Source organism: Anomaloglossus baeobatrachus, chromosome 3 (genome assembly GCF_048569485.1).
Source record: "Anomaloglossus baeobatrachus isolate aAnoBae1 chromosome 3, aAnoBae1.hap1, whole genome shotgun sequence".
Classification (NCBI taxonomy): Eukaryota; Metazoa; Chordata; class Amphibia; order Anura; family Aromobatidae; genus Anomaloglossus; species Anomaloglossus baeobatrachus.
Genome location: NC_134355.1, coordinates 381,463,919 through 381,482,902, shown reverse-complemented (window position 1 = coordinate 381,482,902; position 18,984 = coordinate 381,463,919). Strand labels below are relative to the sequence as shown.

At 43.1% G+C, this 18,984-nt stretch overlaps 2 protein-coding genes across 4 annotated transcripts in view; one reads left to right on the top strand and one right to left on the bottom strand.

Moving 5' to 3' along the window:
* Positions 1-670: 670 nt before the first annotated feature.
* Positions 671-5,269, bottom strand: HTR1B (5-hydroxytryptamine receptor 1B). The gene is made up of 2 exons (XM_075340180.1): positions 2,696-5,269; positions 671-1,849 (listed from the first exon to the last, which is right to left on the bottom strand). The coding sequence occupies exon 1, from the start codon at positions 3,916-3,918 to the stop codon at positions 2,758-2,760; it is 1,161 nt and encodes a 386-aa protein (XP_075196295.1). The 5' UTR covers positions 3,919-5,269; the 3' UTR covers positions 671-1,849; positions 2,696-2,757.
* The window catches only part of LOC142296507 (uncharacterized), a 285,214-nt gene continuing 271,217 nt past the window's right edge, over positions 4,988-18,984 (top strand). For 2 of the 3 annotated variants that reach the window (XM_075340179.1, XM_075340178.1), the window contains exon 1: positions 4,988-5,369. The gene's annotated coding sequence lies outside the window, so the exon portion shown is untranslated. The remainder of the gene's footprint in view (positions 5,370-18,984) is intronic. The other variant, XR_012751644.1, reaches the window with a different exon arrangement.

The following is an 18,984-nucleotide window of genomic DNA, read 5'->3' as shown; positions in this document are numbered from 1 at the left end:
TGTTGTGACCATGCACACTTCCAGGGTCCCAACAAGAACAGAAAATGTGAGGGCTTATATGCCACCCTCGCAGCAGCATCAGCAAAGGAAAAAATAATATGAGGTCACATATCTTCACAAAGATGGCACCAGAGATAAGCGCTATGCACAGTCGCCAACTCCGACACCATCTTAGTGATGATATTAGTAAAACACTTCTCTAATAGAATTAGCATAACTAAAAGATAGGGGGAGGATGGACAGGCAGGGGTCAGAAATTAATATCAAAACCCACCCAAGCTGTTAGCTATTCGTCAGCTGCTGCCAATCAAAAAGCTGTACATTTCACAAACTTTACTTACTTGTATTTCAAAAACTATACATCCAATCTGACAAGTAAAGGTAGGTAAAGAATCAGCCTGATAGTGCCAGTATAGCACTGGCTTTAGGTTATTTAGGAAAATCCTGGTGATTGGTGCACTTTAAAGATGGTGGCAGGTTCTCTTTAAGACTATGATAAATGGTGAAATTCAACTTCATCTACCTCCATCATGGGCTGATAAGGACATATTCAATCACTGTCCCAAACCAGAGGGAACATATTTTCAATTCCACCATCATATCTATGCATTTATACTGTAATTTACCTAAGAGTGGGGGGCCCAAAGAGAAAAAAAAGTTATACTGAAAAAAGCAAAAATATTTTGGTTTTATTATATTTAATAAGTGAACCTATGTATTCTCATTTAACATTTCTTTTACTTTGACATATAAAATAAGAATCCAGACATGTAACACAATCTTAACACAATAGTTCTAACCAATCTCATATATTATGGCTTCTTTGCTGCTTTAGACCCTTTTCACAGTGTCCATGTTAATTAAACACAGTATAAAAATAAAATAAACTGATCTGCTTCATAATTTCTAGTCATTTATTTTTGCACGTGTGTGACTTTTCTTTTTTTTTTTGGAAATATAAAGTCATTTGAATTTTTTGGACAGTATACAATAAATACATAATAGGTAGGCTTAATTCTTAAGCAAAAAAACAAAAAAAACAAAAACAAAAACATAGAACATACATTCTTTGTGCTTGATGTAGTAGGGGAGTGCGTCAACCATAGCTTCATCATAAATACTGTGCAATTTCCTCCGGTATTTGGATTTGTCATGTCAAACCATGTGCTAAAAGATCATCTGAAGGGCATATATCTATCAAATAGATGAAACATTTATACAAATAGTAATCACTAACAATCAATTGTAAGAATGTATGATCACCATGAAATTCAGATTGATTGGGAGAACATCAATGTAGCTTTTGCGCACTCCTGCACACCACATTTACCAAGAAAGCTGAGATGAATGGGCCACCTGCACACTGTGACACGTCTTTAAAGCATTTCTTTAAAAATCATATCAACTTTTTTTTTTCTCTACAGAAATAAATTACAAGCATTCACATTGACATTAATACTAGTGACATTGAACGTAACGACTATGCACTCCCCCTACAGTGCGCATGGAAGGAAATCCACAGACTAATCAAGTAAAAAAAAGGTAATGAATATGAATGAAATAAAATATATATATATAAAAAAATAAAAAAAAATCAAAGCAATTTATTAGTCTACATTAATTATCCCATCCAGGTGTTAATTCTATGCTTTGATTGGAAGGTGATCTCTTTTGCTTTTGACATGGGTGAATATTAAGCAGCATCATTGCTAGAGTCATAGCAGTGATATGCGGAGCTGAACAGTAGGATGGCAGTATGTATTGACGTTTGTGCTCAGCAGCATTCATGAGTCTGACAACTCAGGATAGAGAGTTTCAGGCAGTGATTCTTTACAATATCGACTGGGTTCTGCAGACAAAAGGAAAACATTCACAGAATTATTGATAAAATGTCAAAAAGGGATATATAATAATAAGAACTATGATCTATTTAGCCATCTATATATCATATTTGCTATGGGAATCCCTTTCTTTGGTACACATTCATAAGGTATCAACAAAAAAATTGCAAATCCATATTAAAAACATGACTAAACGTCCAATCATTATTGACTAATCATAAGCATATTATAGCCATAGGTGTTCAAAGCCTATGCAAACTTAGGGCTATAATGAATGTTTGGACATTATACTGCAGAGGGAACGTATCGAATGTCATATCTATAGTGTTACATGAAAGACTACATGCAGAATGAGTAGGTGAGCGAAATTAATGAAAGGAATGCAGGTCTGTGAAGATCCATGACTGAATATGAGACTGACACCTCTTTAATAAAAGATGGATGAATATTAATCATTGATTCTTTGCTAGAGACACAGATATACCGGCTAGACTTAGGGGTTTTTGTTTTTTTTTCTTTTTGTCAAAACGCACTGCGGTTTCCTTAATACCCCTACCAATTGGATCAGATCGATCAATGTCAGTTTGTGTATTGACTCTCAATTAGATGCTTCATCAGCAAATCAGTTAACTCAGGTTGAACTTCATTAACTGAAGAACAAATCTGCTGATTGATCCAATAAACAGATAGTACAGACACAAAGAGTTGTTGGAGCCTGTTATGGGAAAATACAAAATCAATGGTTGGGCAGGAACAATGCCCCTAAAGCTAAGTTGTGGCATAACATCACTTACCTAACCCATCCAACCTTTAATAATAATCTGTAGGATCTGCAGCCCTTAAAGGAAACTTACCTGTATGAACAGATCCAGACAAGTGCATTCATGTAGAATCAAGAAGAATATTGGAGCTAAAGTCATGATGAACAACTGAAACGATGAATTAGTTTGTGAAAAGCTTGTTTGAAGTCCTCATTTGACATTGTATAGATTATTGGATTTATTAAAGAATTGAGATATCCAAGCCAGTTGAAAAAGTCAAAAATAGCTGGATGGAACCAGCAAGCATCTTTGCAAATGGGCATAACCAATGAAATAATGAAAAATGGTAACCAACAAACGATGTATGCTCCAAGTATGATCCCCAAAGTCTTAGTAGCCTTCCTCTCCCTGGCTGCCATTATCTTTTTCTTCTCTAATAAAGCATCTGATACTTTAACTTTGACCTGATTCAAGTATACCGGAGAACTGGTGTCACTTGACACATCTGCAGCCCTTGAGTTGGTTGAGGACACAGAAGAAGATCCTGGGGAATCAGTAATTAGATGAGCCCTTGTCAATCGTTTGCCTGTGCTCTTCGGAGATTGTTTCAGAATTCTAGACCTGGCTTCTATATAGATTCTCCCGTAAAGGGCAATTAGCAGTAATGTTGGTAAATAAAATGCCCCAACAGTGGAGTAAACAGTGTATAAAACATGATCTGTATTGACAGCACACATAGTAAGCTCTTCTACCTTTGATTGACGCCAAAATAGTGGGGGCATTGAAATCGATATTGAGAAGACCCACACAAGAGCTATCATTATAACCGCCCTTTTTGGAGTCCTTTTCTTTGTGTACTCAACTGCATCTGTAATTGCCCAGTATCTATCCAAAGCTATGACACATAAATGTAGAATAGATGCAGTGCAACAAGTGATATCTGACGACAACCACATATCACATATAATCTGCCCCAAAGTCCATTTACCAGTTACAGTATACAAGGTGCTGATTGGCAAGACAAGAATAGACACTAAAAAGTCTGTGAATGCCAATGAAGCTATGAGATAGTTGGCAGGCGTGTGCAATTTTCTGGTCTGATACACTGTTGCAATTACAAATGCATTGGACAATAAAGTGGCAAGAGTAATGATAGCCAAGATAATGGTGAGGATTATGCTCCAGAAGGTCATGCCAGACTCCTGATCGTAGTGGTCCAGACCAGCAATGCAACTTGTACCATCAAAGGAATAATTGGTCTGAGAGACATTCATAGTGTCAGCAGCTGGTTGGCACTGGGTCTGTGGCTCCATCATGGAGTAGGAACAATCTGCCAGCTTAGAGCAAACAGGAAACCTCCAGGGGTTTTGCAATAACTACATCAAAGCTACAGGGAGACAGATACATGTACATCCCCTCATCAAGCAATGGCTGAAAAGTGGAAACTCCCTGATGATAGAAGTCTTCATCAGCTGGATTAGGTAGTCAGAATACAAATATGATTTGTGCTTATTAGGCTGTGCGTTATAATGGCTCATAAATCCCAAAGTTTCATAAAGAAATGCCAAAAATGCAATAAAAAAATCACAAGGAAGCTGCATGAACCTTGCAAAAAAACATTAAAAGGCATGGCTCATAATACATCCTAATTCACTTTGACTCCAGTTTCACATCAGGTTCCACTGAGTATCCATAGAATATGTCAACTGTCCATATTGTCACCCAATCTCATCGGAAACGATATCTTATTCAGTATTATTCTATCTAGCCTAGTACAGCATTCTACCTACTGTCTACATAATTCTGATAATATTGCTCGTTTAGAAGTAAAACTAATATAATCACCTTATCTGTGATGGTACTAGTCATTCTCAGGCACAGGAGACATCCATTGCTACGTTCATAAAATAGGCAGCAGCTCTGCTGTGTGGATCCAAAAATCACTTGTCAGTCTGATGCCCCCTGTGATTGCTCATTCAGGTTGTCCTGGAGAGACTACTGTGAGGCTCCTGGAGCTTTCATACCCATGAAAGTTGCTTTTTGTGAAGCACTCCAATGAGGCAAAACTTGTGAGGAAGCATGTGTGAAGGTGATCTGCAGACTTTTCCAGTAGTGTGAGGTTCATTGCCTTAGGAGAATGCAGGTGATATACTGAAAAGTGAACCCCAACTTCCAGGAGGCTTCAGAGATCCTTCGCAGGAGTTGTGCTGCGCAGCCAGGTGCCCAGAGTGGCTGAGTGCTGCTGTATGGAGAGCTGCTGTATGGAGTGCTGCTGTATGGGGTGCTGCTGTATGGGGTGCTGCTGTATGGGGTGCTGCTGTATGGGGTGCTGCTGTATGGGGTGCTGCTGTATGGAGTGCTGCTGTATGGAGAGCTGCTGTATGGAGAGCTGCTGTATGGAGAGCTGCTGTATGGAGAGCTGCTGTATGGAGTGCTGCTGTATGGAGAGCTGCTGTATGGAGAGCTGCTGTATGGAGAGCTGCCGTTCATGTCTCCTGTCTGTGCTCTTTACTTCCAGGAGGCAGCAGTACTACTCCTCTTAGTGCTGCAGCTGACAGAGGCTGTGGGAGTGGAGGAGGGATGTGGGGGAAATGCACAGGCTCTTATCACTGCAACCAAGGGCTGATGGAAGGGGGGACACAGCGGACTGTTCCAGCAGAGCATTCCCCCTGCCTGCATGCCGGCTGGAAGATGCTGCTCTGTGCTGTGAGCTGTACTAGAAAGAGTTGGAGGCATCAGCCATAGTTCAGGAATACGATCCTTGCAGGTTTGTAAACTCTGATTCTGTGATTACTACTTCACACTTTATTGGTAAAATAAAAAGATGCTACTTTGTAAAAAGCTAAATATGTAATCTGAGAGATAATAGAACAGCACTGCTGCGCCTGAAATGCATTATGTGCTGTAATTTATGTTAGAACATTCATTAGATCTTCCTAGTTTATTTTATACAGTGAAACATATAACCTGACATAGGTAATAATCATTCATAGTAAGGGTCATCATAAGGGATTCCCTCTTAGCTTTCACCTTTGTATGCAAAGATCAGCTTTTATATATGGCATACATGGATTAAAAAGAGTATAGAGATACAGTATACATCACATGTACTATGCAATATGTGGTATATATGGATTACACATTATACATCACATATACTATGCAATATGTGGTATATATGGATTACACATTATACATCACATATACTATGCAATATGTGGTATATATGGATTACACAATATACATCACATATACTATGCAATATGTGGCATATATGGATTACACATTGTACATCACATATACTATGCAATATGTGGCATATATGGATTACGCATTATACATCATATATACTATGTAATATGTGGCATATATGGATTACACGTTATACATCACATATACTATGCAATATGTGGCATATATGGATTACACGTTATACATCACATATACTATGCAATATGTGGTATATATGGATTACACATTATACATCACATATACTATGCAATATGTGGCATATATGGATTACACATTATACATCACATATACTATGCAATATGTGGCATATATGGATTACACATTATACATCACATATACTATGCAATATTTTGCATACATGGATTACACATTGTACATCACATATACTATGCAATATGTGGTATATATGGATTACACGTTATGCATCACATATACTATGCAATATGTGGTATATATGGATTACACGTTATGAATCACATATACTATGCAATATGTGGTATATATGGATTACACGTTATACATCACATATACTATGCAATATGTGGCATATATGGATTACACATTGTACATCACATATACTATGCAATATGTGGTATACATGGATTACACGTTATACATCACATATACTATGCAATATGTGGTATATATGGATTACACATTATACATCACATATACTATGCAATATGTGGCATATATGGATTACACATTGTACATCACATATACTATGCAATATGTGGTATATATGGATTACACATTATACATCACATCTACTATTCCAATATGATGCATACACGGATTGCACATTGAACATCACTGCCACCATATTAATATCTGACATACACAAATTACACATTGAACATCACAGCTTCTATGTCAAACTCAATATGTTGCATACATGGATTAAACAGAGTACAACACAACCACCATGCCAGTATGTGACCTACATGGTGTAACACCGGCATCCCTGCACCATTCGCCCTCCTCCCTGCAGGGACGCCATCTCACCGCCGCAGCCGACCTGCACTGCCTTCCTGGCTTCCCTCAGTCCTCCACATTCGTCTCCCCAGTTTCCTCCTCCCCAGGCCTACACAACTCCTCCAGGAGTGCTCCTAGGGTTTGCACGAACACAGCTGCCCTTCTCTTAAAGGGCCAATGCCCTTCTCTTAAAGGGCCAATGCGTCCCAGCTGCACCTTCTACACTAGTGACTCTATCCGTCCTGGCTTTACTATCTGCTTCCGTCAACCTAGTGGTCCCTGTCTACACTAGAGAGTCTGCCTGTTTGCACCTGTGTTCGTCCTTGTCTTGGAGGTCAGCTGCTACAGTCCCGGTCATTGCCTTGGGAGTGGCACCTGGCATCTACCCCATGGTGGGTGCTTAACGAAGCTCCTACCTCTTATGGGTATGTGCCGCCCCCTGGAGCAGGCGAACTGCTCGGATCCGGGGTTTGCTGTGGCTAGAGGGTCCCCGGACCTGGGGCTCAGTGGCCTCTCAATTAAAAAGGGAGATATTTACAAGGGAGAGTTCGTGACGCCACCCATGGTTCGCGGGGCGGCGCTTCAGCTTCGTGCTATTTTGGTCAGGAAGATGGCGTAGTTGTCCTTTTCAGATGCCAAAATGGCGGAAAATGGTGGCAATAACGTTTTTAACACCCCATTTCAGGTTTTTCAAGGCACATGAGTCCCAGATTAGTGGGCCCAGTCCGATCCTGTTCGTGACTCCAAAGATTGAGGGTCTGCCGCTCCCTGGAGCAGGCAAACTGCTCGGATACGGGGTTTACTGTGGCTTGAGGGTCCCCGGGCTCAGCGGCCTGTCAATTAAAAGGGGAGATATTTACAAGGGAGAGTTCGTGACGCCACCCGTGGTTTTTCGGTAAGGGGAGTACTGCCGCTGCCGATGGGAGTACCCGGGGAAGATGGAGTGGGGCACCCAGATGGTGATACCTCCACAGGTAGGGAAGGCCCCGGGACTCTGGAGAAAGGTAGCGGATAGTGTTGTGCAGGCTATGCGGGCAGGCAGGACACAGAGAGGGCAGTGTACTCACTCATGCTGTGAAGATGTTGGTGCAACCATTAAGCAGACTCTGACAAAGGGGTAAACCAAGTCTCTGGGCACTGCTGCCACTCTGGGGAGCCAGTCCGGGTGTCCGTCCCCACTAGTATTACTTAGTGGTCTGGAGCCTGCCTCCATGCACAATTGTGTAGATGTTCCTGAGTGACCCTTCGGCCTGAAGCTGTCAGGGTCCCAGTCCCTATGTTGAAATAGTGGAGCTGTGCTCTCGATGGCTGACACTTGGGATTTCAGTGGGCTGCATAAGCTGGAAAACCCTATCCCTCTCATTGTGTTGATGCCTTCGATCTCTGAGCTCTTGGGGAAAGTTCAAAAAGAGACTATCCTCCACAGGTGAATTATTAGGTTGCGTGAAGCTACTCCCTGATCTAGGGTCCTGTACCCCACTGTGCTCAATACTAGTCTGGTTACTGGACTTCTGGTGCTGATTGTTCTCCGAAACTAAGTCAGTACACCCTTTTCCACTACCCTGCGACCAGGTCTTCCACTCCTCTGGTGCCAGACCACCATCTGCGATCCAACCAAAGTCACACAGGGAGCTACAAATCCCTCAGCTCTTCACTCTTTGAGGGCTACTACTCAACTGACTTCCTCCCTCCCACCAGTCTACCTGACCCCTAGGCGGTTGGCCCTTTTCCAGGTAGACCACCCACTGGTGTGCCTGACAGGGTGTGGTGTGAGGCGTGGTTAGTATTTGAGTGCTGATGGAAGCAATACCAGTGTGTAGGAACCCAGAACCATGGAGGGTGGGTTCTGCAACATGAGAGGCAGGGGTGCAGTTCCCTGTGTCCCCCCTGTGGTCCATTGGTTCCACTCCTGCTGCCGCCTTACCATCTCCAGCGGCAAGCGTTACAATTTGCTCAGCCCATGCATTTCACTGACTCTGGCTCTCTGCCTCTGCCTGAATTATCCCATGAGATATGGTAGATGCAGGAACAGCAAAATCAAATTCTGGCCCATCTATGGACAGTGAATGTCCGCCTGAAGACTCCAGCTCCTACTCTGGCTATAACCAGACCTTGTCTGTCTGTTCCACTTTGATTTTATGGCAACCCCAAGTAATCCCAATGTGCCTCCCCTGTGCCAGCAGCCGGTGCTGCTCGGGTCCGAGCCTTCAGGGGACGGGGATCGAGGGTCTCCGAACCCGGGGGTCTTGCGGACACGCCGAATAAATGGGGGGACGTATATGTATGGGCTGGGCTGTATTAAGTTCGTGACGCCACCCACGGTGTGCACTGCTGTGACGGGGCACCCGGGGGAGATGTTGTGCAGCAAGTTGTTAACCCCTCCGTGGCCAAGGGTGGTGGCCCTGGGACCCGGTTGGTGCGTGCAAGGGATGGCGACCGCAGGGGGTGCTGGTGTACTCACAGTTAGAAACACACACAAGTCTCTGGTAAACCAAGGTGATGGTGGCCGGTGCCACGGCCGGTTACGTTCTGGTCCCCCACCCGGCTGGTGGTCTCTATCCTTTTTCTGCACCGTTTTTAGTAGAAAATGACTTCCCAGTTGAAACGTAGGAGTCTGCTCCCGGCTGGATGTGGCCTAAGGAGCCGTGCCCGCAGACGCTGACCCGTGGGATCTATGGGCCCTGGCGGTGACCTCTTATCCCTAATCAGTGGACTGTTGTCTTCTATGAGGGACTTTGGGTGGGACAGAACCTCTAGTCCTGGCCTCAATCGGTTAATTAACTAGCTCCAGTTGATTCTGGTTTCTGGCTTCAGGGTCCGAGTACCCCCCCCTTTTTTGTGCTATGGTTTCCGGGTCGGTTCCCCGTGTCGGTAGCGGTGGGCTACAACCCTGTCCCGGTCCACCTTGGTTCTGCCGAGCCGTCTTCCCGTCTCCTGCTGACGGAGACCACCGTCTGCCTTCTAGCCAGTGGCACCAGGGCTCCTACCCTGGTGCCATTCAACTTGGACTTCAATGCTGGAGCTACCCCTAGCTCCAGCCCACACTCCTCTCCAACTGAACTACAAACTTCATCTCCTTGCATTCCCGCGACGGGCTGTCTAGACCCCTGGGTGGGCGTGTTCCAACCGCCTGGTCACGCCCACTGGTGTGTCTGTTTTTCCCTAAGGGGGGTGACTAGGGTTTACTGGTTGGCTGTGTGTTTCCTAATGAGGGAAGGTGTCATGCAGGGGCCTTACTGTGACTACCTGGTTTTGCCAGGGTGTCACACCAAGGTTTCACCAACCTGCGGTCTAAAGTGGCGTTCCTCATATTGCACCTCGAAGGGGAGGCTCTAACTTGGGTCAATTCTCTGGGATAGAAATCTGCAGGCCTTTCAGAAAGTTTTTTGATGAGCTGGGCCATGTCGTGTCTGCTGCATCCTCTCTTCTGGAGTTCAGACTGTGGGGAAGTATACAGCTTAATTCAGCACTCCCTCTTCTAAACTAGGATGTAACAATCAGGCACTAGTGAAAAAATACCAAGAAAACTGGATCTCATAGTAATTAGGTTACATTAGCCCCACATGGTTAATTGAATGCAGAAAATAGAAAAAGGGGGGATTCCATAATGTTAATATCTAATAGAAATAAGTAATATATACAGTTAGGTCCAGAAAAATTTGGACAGTGACACAAGTTTTGTTATTTTAGCTGTTTACAAAAACATGTTCAGAAATACAATTATATATATAATATGGGCTGAAAGTGCACACTCCCAGCTGCAATATGAGAGTTTTCACATCCAAATCGGAGAAAGGGTTTAGGAATCATAGCTCTGTAATGCATAGCCTCCTCTTTTTCAAGGGACCAAAAGTAATTGGACAAGGGACTCTAAGGGCTGCAATTAACTCTGAAGGCATCTCCCTCGTTAACCTGTAATCAATGAAGTAGTTAAAAGGTCTGGGGTTGATTACAGGTGTGTGGTTTTGCATTTGGAAGCTGTTGCTGTGACCAGACAACATGCGGTCTAAGGAACTCTCAATTGAGGTGAAGCAGAACATCCTGAGGCTGAAAAAAAAGAAAAAATCCATCAGAGAGATAGCAGACATGCTTGGAGTAGCAAAATCAACAGTCGGGTACATTCTGAGAAAAAAGGAATTGACTGGTGAGCTTGGGAACTCAAAAAGGCCTGGGCGTCCACGGATGACAACAGTGGTGGATGATCGCCGCATACTTTCTTTGGTGAAGAAGAACCCGTTCACAACATCAACTGAAGTCCAGAACACTCTCAGTGAAGTAGGTGTATCTGTCTCTAAGTCAACAGTAAAGAGAAGACTCCATGAAAGTAAATACAAAGGGTTCACATCTAGATGCAAACCATTCATCAATTCCAAAAATAGACAGGCCAGAGTTAAATTTGCTGAAAAACACCTCATGAAGCCAGCTCAGTTCTGGAAAAGTATTCTATGGACAGATGAGACAAAGATCAACCTGTACCAGAATGATGGGAAGAAAAAAGTTTGGAGAAGAAAGGGAACGGCACATGATCCAAGGCACACCACATCCTCTGTAAAACATGGTGGAGGCAACGTGATGGCATGGGCATGCATGGCTTTCAATGGCACTGGGTCACTTGTGTTTATTGATGACATAACAGCAGACAAGAGTAGCCGGATGAATTCTGAAGTGTACCGGGATATACTTTCAGCCCAGATTCAGCCAAATGCTGCAAAGTTGATCGGACGGCGCTTCATAGTACAGATGGACAATGACCCCAAGCATACAGCCAAAGCTACCCAGGAGTTCATGAGTGCAAAAAAGTGGAACATTCTGCAATGGCCAAGTCATACACCAGATCTTAACCCAATTGAGCATGCATTTCACTTGCTCAAATCCAGACTTAAGACGGAAAGACCCACAAACAAGCAAGACCTGAAGGCTGCGGCTGTAAAGGCCTAGCAAAGCATTAAGAAGGTGGAAACCCAGCGTTTGGTGATGTCCATGGGTTCCAGACTTAAGGCAGTGATTGCCTCCAAAGGATTCGCAACAAAATATTGAAAATAAAAATATTTTGTTTGGGTTTGGTTTATTTGTCCAATTACTTTTGACCTCCTAAAATGTGGAGTGTTTGTAAAGAAATGTGTACAATTCCTACAATTTCTATCAGATATTTTTGTTCAAACCTTCAAATTAAACGTTACAATCTGCACTTGAATTCTGTTGTAGAGATTTCATTTCAAATCCAATGTGGTGGCATGCAGAGCCCAACTCGCGAAAATTGTGTCACTGTCCAAATATTTCTGTATATATATATACAGTTAGGTCCAGAAATATTTGGACAGTGACACAATTTTCGCGAGTTGGGCTCTGCATGCCACCACATTGGATTTGAAATAAAATCTCTACAACAGAATTCAAGTGCAGATTGTAACGTTTAATTTGAAGGTTTGAACAAAAATATCTGATAGAAATTGTAGGAATTGTACACATTTCTTTACAAACACTCCACATTTTAGGAGGTCAAAAGTAATTGGACAAATAAACCAAACCCAAACAAAATATTTTTCTTTTCAATATTTTGTTGCGAATCCTTTGGAGGCAATCACTGCCTTAAGTCTGGAACCCATGGACATCACCAAACGCTGGGTTTCCTCCTTCTTAATGGTTTGCCAGGCCTTTACAGCTGCAGCCTTCAGGTCTTGCTTGTTTGTGGGTCTTTCCGTCTTAAGTCTGGATTTGAGCAGGTGAAATGCATGCTCAATTGGGTTAAGATCTGGTGATTGACTTGGCCATTGCAGAATGTTCCACTTTTTTGCACTCATGAACTCCTGGGTAGCTTTGGCTGTATGCTTGGGGTCATTGTCCATCTGTACTATGAAGCGCCGTCCGATCAACTTTGCGGCATTTGGCTGAATCTGGGCTGAAAGTATATCCCGGTACACTTCAGAATTCATCCGGCTACTCTTGTCTGCTGTTATGTCATCAATAAACACAAGTGACCCAGTGCCATTGAAAGCCATGCATGCCCATGCCATCACGTTGCCTCCACCATGTTTTACAGAGGATGTGGTGTGCCTTGGATCATGTGCCGTTCCCTTTCTTCTCCAAACTTTTTTCTTCCCTTCATTCTGGTACAGGTTGATCTTTGTCTCATCTGTCCATAGAATACTTTTCCAGAACTGAGCTGGCTTCATGAAGTGTTTTTCAGCAAATTTAACTCTGGCCTGTCTATTTTTGGAATTGATGAATGATTTGCATCTAGATGTGAACCCTTTGTATTTACTTTCATGGAGTGTTCTCTTTACTGTTGACTTAGAGACAGATACACCTACTTCACTGAGAGTGTTATGGACTTCAGTTGATGTTGTGAACGGGTTCTTCTTCACCAAAGAAAGTATGCGGCGATCATCCACCACTGTTGTCATCCGTGGACGCCCAGGCCTTTTTGAGTTCCCAAGCTCACCAGTCAATTCCTTTTTTCTCAGAATGTACCCGACTGTTGATTTTGCTACTCCAAGCATGTCTGCTAGCTCTCTGATGGATTTTTTCTTTTTTTTTCAGCATCAGGATGTTCTGCTTCACCTCAATTGAGAGTTCCTTAGACCGCATGTTGTCTGGTCACAGCAACAGCTTCCAAATGCAAAACCACACACCTGTAATCAACCCCAGACCTTTTACCTACTTCATTGATTACAGGTTAACGAGGGAGATGCCTTCAGAGTTAATTGCAGCCCTTAGAGTCCCTTGTCCAATTACTTTTGGTCCCTTGAAAAAGAGGAGGCTATGCATTACAGAGCTATGATTCCTAAACCCTTTCTCCGATTTGGATGTGAAAACTCTCATATTGCAGCTGGGAGTGTGCACTTTCAGCCCATATTATATATATAATTGTATTTCTGAACATGTTTTTCTAAACAGCTAAAATAACAAAACTTGTGTCACTGTCCAAATATTTCTGGACCTAACTGTATATATATATATATATAGTGCCATATATAATTCTTTTAACCCCATTACGACCGCGTTACGTTTTAAAACGGCACCAAAAAAGGGTACTTATTCCTTTCTGCCGTTTTAAAACGGCGGGCAGAAAAAAGTGTATAGCGCCCCCCAGCGTCAGAAAATCTCCGGGGTTTCAGCTACCGGGGGTAGCTGAGACCCTGGAGATCATGATTCGGGCCGGTTTTTCCGGTCTCCAGTCACGTGATGACCGGTATACACCATATACCGATCATCAAGTTATAGTAAATGACCACGCCGGTAAAAAATGATTTATCTCCCATCTGGCATGATCAAACATGTCAGATGGGAGATAAATCTCTTTCTCGGTTCCCTCCGGTCCCCCGGTGTCCCCAAAGTGTCCCCCCCGACCCCCGACCCCCTCCCGAAAATCCAAGATGGCCGCGCGCACCGGCGAGCACAGCAGCGCGCCGGCCACATTCACACTTTTCCTATGGTTTCTGTCGTATGTGCCATAACACATGCGACAGAAACCTGCTCCCCAGGCCCTGCCAAGTCACCCCCTATCCCCCCCCGGTGTTCCCCGGTGTCATACATACCTGTCGGAGCGCTGATCCCCCGCGGCCCCCTCCTCCGGCTCCTTCACAGCAGACGCCGGTCACATGTGCAGAGCAGCTGACAGCTTCCTGTGTTCAGGACGCTGGCTGCTGCTGCTGCTCGGCACACTGCAGCTGTGACCCAGGGAGGGTGGGTGCAGATTCTTTGCACCCACTCTCCTCAAATGGAGGGTCCTCACACCTAGAAAATGGGGGATACGTTCCCTGAACGTGTCCCCCATATTCTAGAAGGTCCAGAGTCAACGTGGGACGTCCAAATGGATTACAGCGGATTTTTTTTCTTTTCTTTTCAATAAATTGGCTAATCAGGGAATGTTTTGGGGAGTGTTTTTTCAAATACATTTTTTTTTGTTGTCAATTTTTTTTTTATTACTGTCAATTAGTTATGTCGGGTATCTGATAGACGCCGTGACATAACTAATTGCTGGGCTTGATGCCAGGTGACATTACACATCTGGTATCAACCCCATTTATTACCCCGTTTGCCAACGCACCAGGGCGCGGGATGAGCTGGGGTGAAGCGCCAGAATTGGCGCATCTAATGGATGCGCCATTTCTGGGGCGGCTGCGGCCTGCTATTTTTAGGCTGGGAAGAGTCCAATAACCATGGCTCTTCCCATCCTGAGAATACCAGACCCCAGCTGTCAGCTTCACCTTGGCTGGTGATCTAATTTGGGTGGACCCCACGTTTGTTTTGTTTTTTTTAATTATTTATTTATAAATAATTAAAAAAAAAACAGCTTGGGGAGCCCTCCAAATTGATCACCAGACAAGATGAAGCTGTCAGCTGTGGTTTGCAGGCTACAGCTGTCTGCTTTACCCTAGCTGGCTATCAAAAATAGGGGGGGCCCCACGTCATTTATTTTAATTATTTGTTTTTCTTTTGGGCTAAATACAAGGCTAGGCACCCTTTAGTGTCACATGAAAGGCACTAAAGGGTGCCAGCTTAGAATCTGCAGAGGGGGGTGGACATTATATATATGTTTGACATCTATCCATACATCCATTGTAGCATTTTACGTTGTGTGCCCACAATCAGGGTTTGCAGCATTTTGGGCACAGAGTGTTTTCCCTGCGTCCATAATGCTGCGTTGTGCAGTAGAAGCACAGTGGAAGGATTTTTAGAAATCCCGTGCCCACTGTGTTTCTTTTCTCTGCAGCATAAACCGACCTGTGGCGCAGCTTCCCGAGCCTCAGCATGTCAATTTATGCTGCGGAGATGAGTGTTTTCTGCAGGTAGAATAGAGCCAAAGTCCACAGCAGCCTGAACCCAAATCGTGGGCATGGGCAGCTGCGTTCTCCCGTGGACAACACTCACATCTCTGCAGGAAGGCTGACACTGTGTAAGAGCAACATTTTTGTGAAGTACCTGTGGATTCAAAATGCTTACTATACTCCTGAATAAAATCCTTGAGGGGTCTAGTTTCCAAAATGAGGTCACTTGTGGGGGGTTTCTGATGTATAGGTACCCAAGGGACCCTGCTAATGTGACATGGTGCGCGCAATTTACTTCAACTTTTCCAAAATTCAAATGGTGCTCCTTCCATTCCAAGCCCTCCCATTTATCCAAACAAAGGTTTTTGGCCACATGTGGGGTATCCCTGCGCTCACAAGAAATTAGATAACAACCTGTGGAGTACACGTTTTGTTGTTGCCTCTTGAAAAAGTGAGAAATGTGTCGCTAAATCAACATTTTTGTGAAAAAAATGAAAATTTCAATATGGCAACCTAAGCTTATCAAATTCTGTGAAGTATTCGTGGATTCAAAATGCTCATTATACACCTCGATAAAAGCCTTGAGGTGTCTTGTTTCCAGAATGGGGTCACTTGTGGGGGACCTCCACTGTTTAGGCACCTTAGGGGCTTTCCAAATGTGACATAGCGTCCGCTAATTATTCCAGCCAATTGTTCAGTCAAATGGCACTTTCTCCCTTCCGAGCCCTGCTGTGCACCCAAACAGTTGATTTCCACCACACATAAGGTATCAGCATACTCAGGAGAAATTGCACAATAAATTTTATGCTGATAGTTTTCCGTGTACTCTTGTTAAAGAAAAGCTATCTGGTTGAAGTAACAATTTTGTGGTAAAAATATATTTTTTTTATTTTCACAGCTCAACATTATAAACTTTTGTGAAGCACCTGGGGGTTCAGGGTACTCGCCAAACATCTAGATAAATTCCTTGTGGGGTCTATTTTCCAGAATGGGGTCACTTGTGGGGGACCTCCACTGCTTAGGCACCTCAGGGGCTCTCCTAATGCAACATGGCGTCCGCTATTGATTCCAGCCAATTTTGCAGTCAAGTTGCACTCCTTCTCTTCCGAGCCCTGCAGTGTGCCCAAACAGTTGATTTCCACCACGTACAAGCTATCACCAAACTCAGGAGAAATTGCGCAATAAATTTCATGGGGATTTTTTTCCTGTTACCCTTGTGAAAAAAAAAGCTACCTGGTTGAAGTAACAATTTTGTGGTAAAATTTTATTTTTTTATTTTCATGGCTCAACATTATAAACTTCTGTAAAGCACCTGGAGGTTCAGGGTACTCACCAAACATCTAGATAAATTCCTTGAGGGGCCTAGTTTCCAATATGTTGTCACTTGTGGTGGTTTTTTGCTGTTTACATACCTTAGGGGTCTTCCAAATGCGACATGGTGCCCGCAATATTTTTCAGCCAAATTTCCTTTCCAAAATTCAAATATTGCTCCTTCCGTTCCAAGCCCTCCCATTTCTCCAAACAAAGGTTTCAGACCACAAGTGAGGTATCACCGCGCTCATAAAAAAGTGGGTAACAAACATTGGGGTGAAATTTTTGGAATTACCTCTTGAAAAAGTGAAAAAATTGATGCTAAAGCAACATTTTTGAGAAAAAAATGAAAATTTTCAATGTGACAATGTAACGTTATCAAAATCTGTGAAGTACCTGTGGATCCAAAATGCTCACTATACCCCTAGATAGAAGCCTTGAGGGGTCTAATTTCTAAAATGGCATCACTTGTGAGGGGTTTCTTCTGTTTAGGTACCTTAGCGGACCTGTAAATGCAACATGGTGCCCGCAATCTATTTCAGCCAAATTTGCTTTCCAAAATTCAAATATTGCTGCTCCTGTTCCGAGCCCTCCCATTTGTCCAAACAAAGGTTTCTGACCACATGTGGGGTGTTGGCGCGTTCATAAGAAAGTGGGTAACAAGTTTTGGGGTTCATTTTGTTGTGTTATTTCTTCTAAAAGTGAATAAATTTGGGGTAGAGCAACATTTTAGGTAAAATTTTATTTTTTGCTTTTTTTCATTCCACTTTGCTTTAGTTCCTGTGAAGCACCTGAAGGGTTAATAAACTTCTTGGATGTGGTTTTGAGTACCTTGAGGGGTGCTGTTTTGAGAATGATGTCACTTTTAGGTATTTTCTGTCACCTAGGCCTCTCAAAGTCACTTCAAATGTGATGTGGCCCCCTAAAAAATGGTTTTGTGAATTTTGTTGAAAAAATGGGAAATTGCAGATGAACTTTGACCCCTTCTAACTTCCTAACCCCAAAACATTTTGTTTCAGAAATTGCGCTAATGTAAAGTAGACATGTGGGAAATGTTATTTGTTAACTGTTTTGTGTGACATAACTCTCTGGGTTAAGGGCATAAAAATTAAAAGTTTGAAAATTGCAAAATTTTCAAAATTTTCATCAAATTTCCGATTTTTTCACAAATAAAAGCAAAAAATATCGTTCTAAAGTTATAACTATCATGAAGTACAATATGTCACGAAAAAACAATGTCAGAATCACCGGGATCCGTTGAAGCGTTCCAGATTTATAACCTCATAAAGTGACACTGGTCAGAATTGCAAAAAATGGCCTGGGCATTAAGGACAAAACTGGCTCCGTCCTTAAGGGGTTAAGCTGCTTTTTTATTTGAAGAAAGTGCACATAAATACAGCCAGAAAAATGGCAAGTTATTTAAAATACAAGTGAACATAATGTACCAGAAAAAAGGGGTACGAGGAGGAAAAAAGATCCCACAAACATGAAAACATCCCACTGGATGATTTAGTAAAGGTTACAGATTTTGTAAGAAGTTAGGATTAGTAAAACAGAGGAGGTCAGACACAGGGCCACTTACTTAACAACCAACCAATAGTTCCATTAAAATAGCCAATATAACAGCATGTTTAACAATTGTATAGGCATTGGTGGTGAAGTGGCATCTGGATACCTACCTATTGTCAGGGAGCCAAGGGGGATGCCAACACTGGAGTGTGGGAAGGTCCCAACACGTGTTTCGTGGATGACTGCTTCAGGAGACCATAGGTGTGGTCAATATGTAATCCATGTATGTCACATATTAACATGGTGGCTGTGATGTTCAATGTGTAATCTGTGCATGCCACATATTGGCATAGTAAATGTGATGTATTCAGGAGACCATAAGTATGACTCTGTCCCTCCAGCCTGGCAATACTATCTGCCTCAGCCAATCTGTCTACACCTGCAACAGTAGTGATTCTGTCCATCCTGGCCTTACTATCTGTCTCTGCTATCCCAGTGATCCCTGTCTAGAGACTCTGCCTGCTGCACCTGTGTCCATCTTTGTCTGTCAGTCAGTCTCGGTCA

What these genes read in the sequence shown, in the direction of transcription:
- HTR1B (XM_075340180.1), bottom strand. Translation starts at nt 3,918, where the DNA reads ATGATGGAGCCACAGACCCAGTGCCAACCAGCTGCTGACACTATGAAT.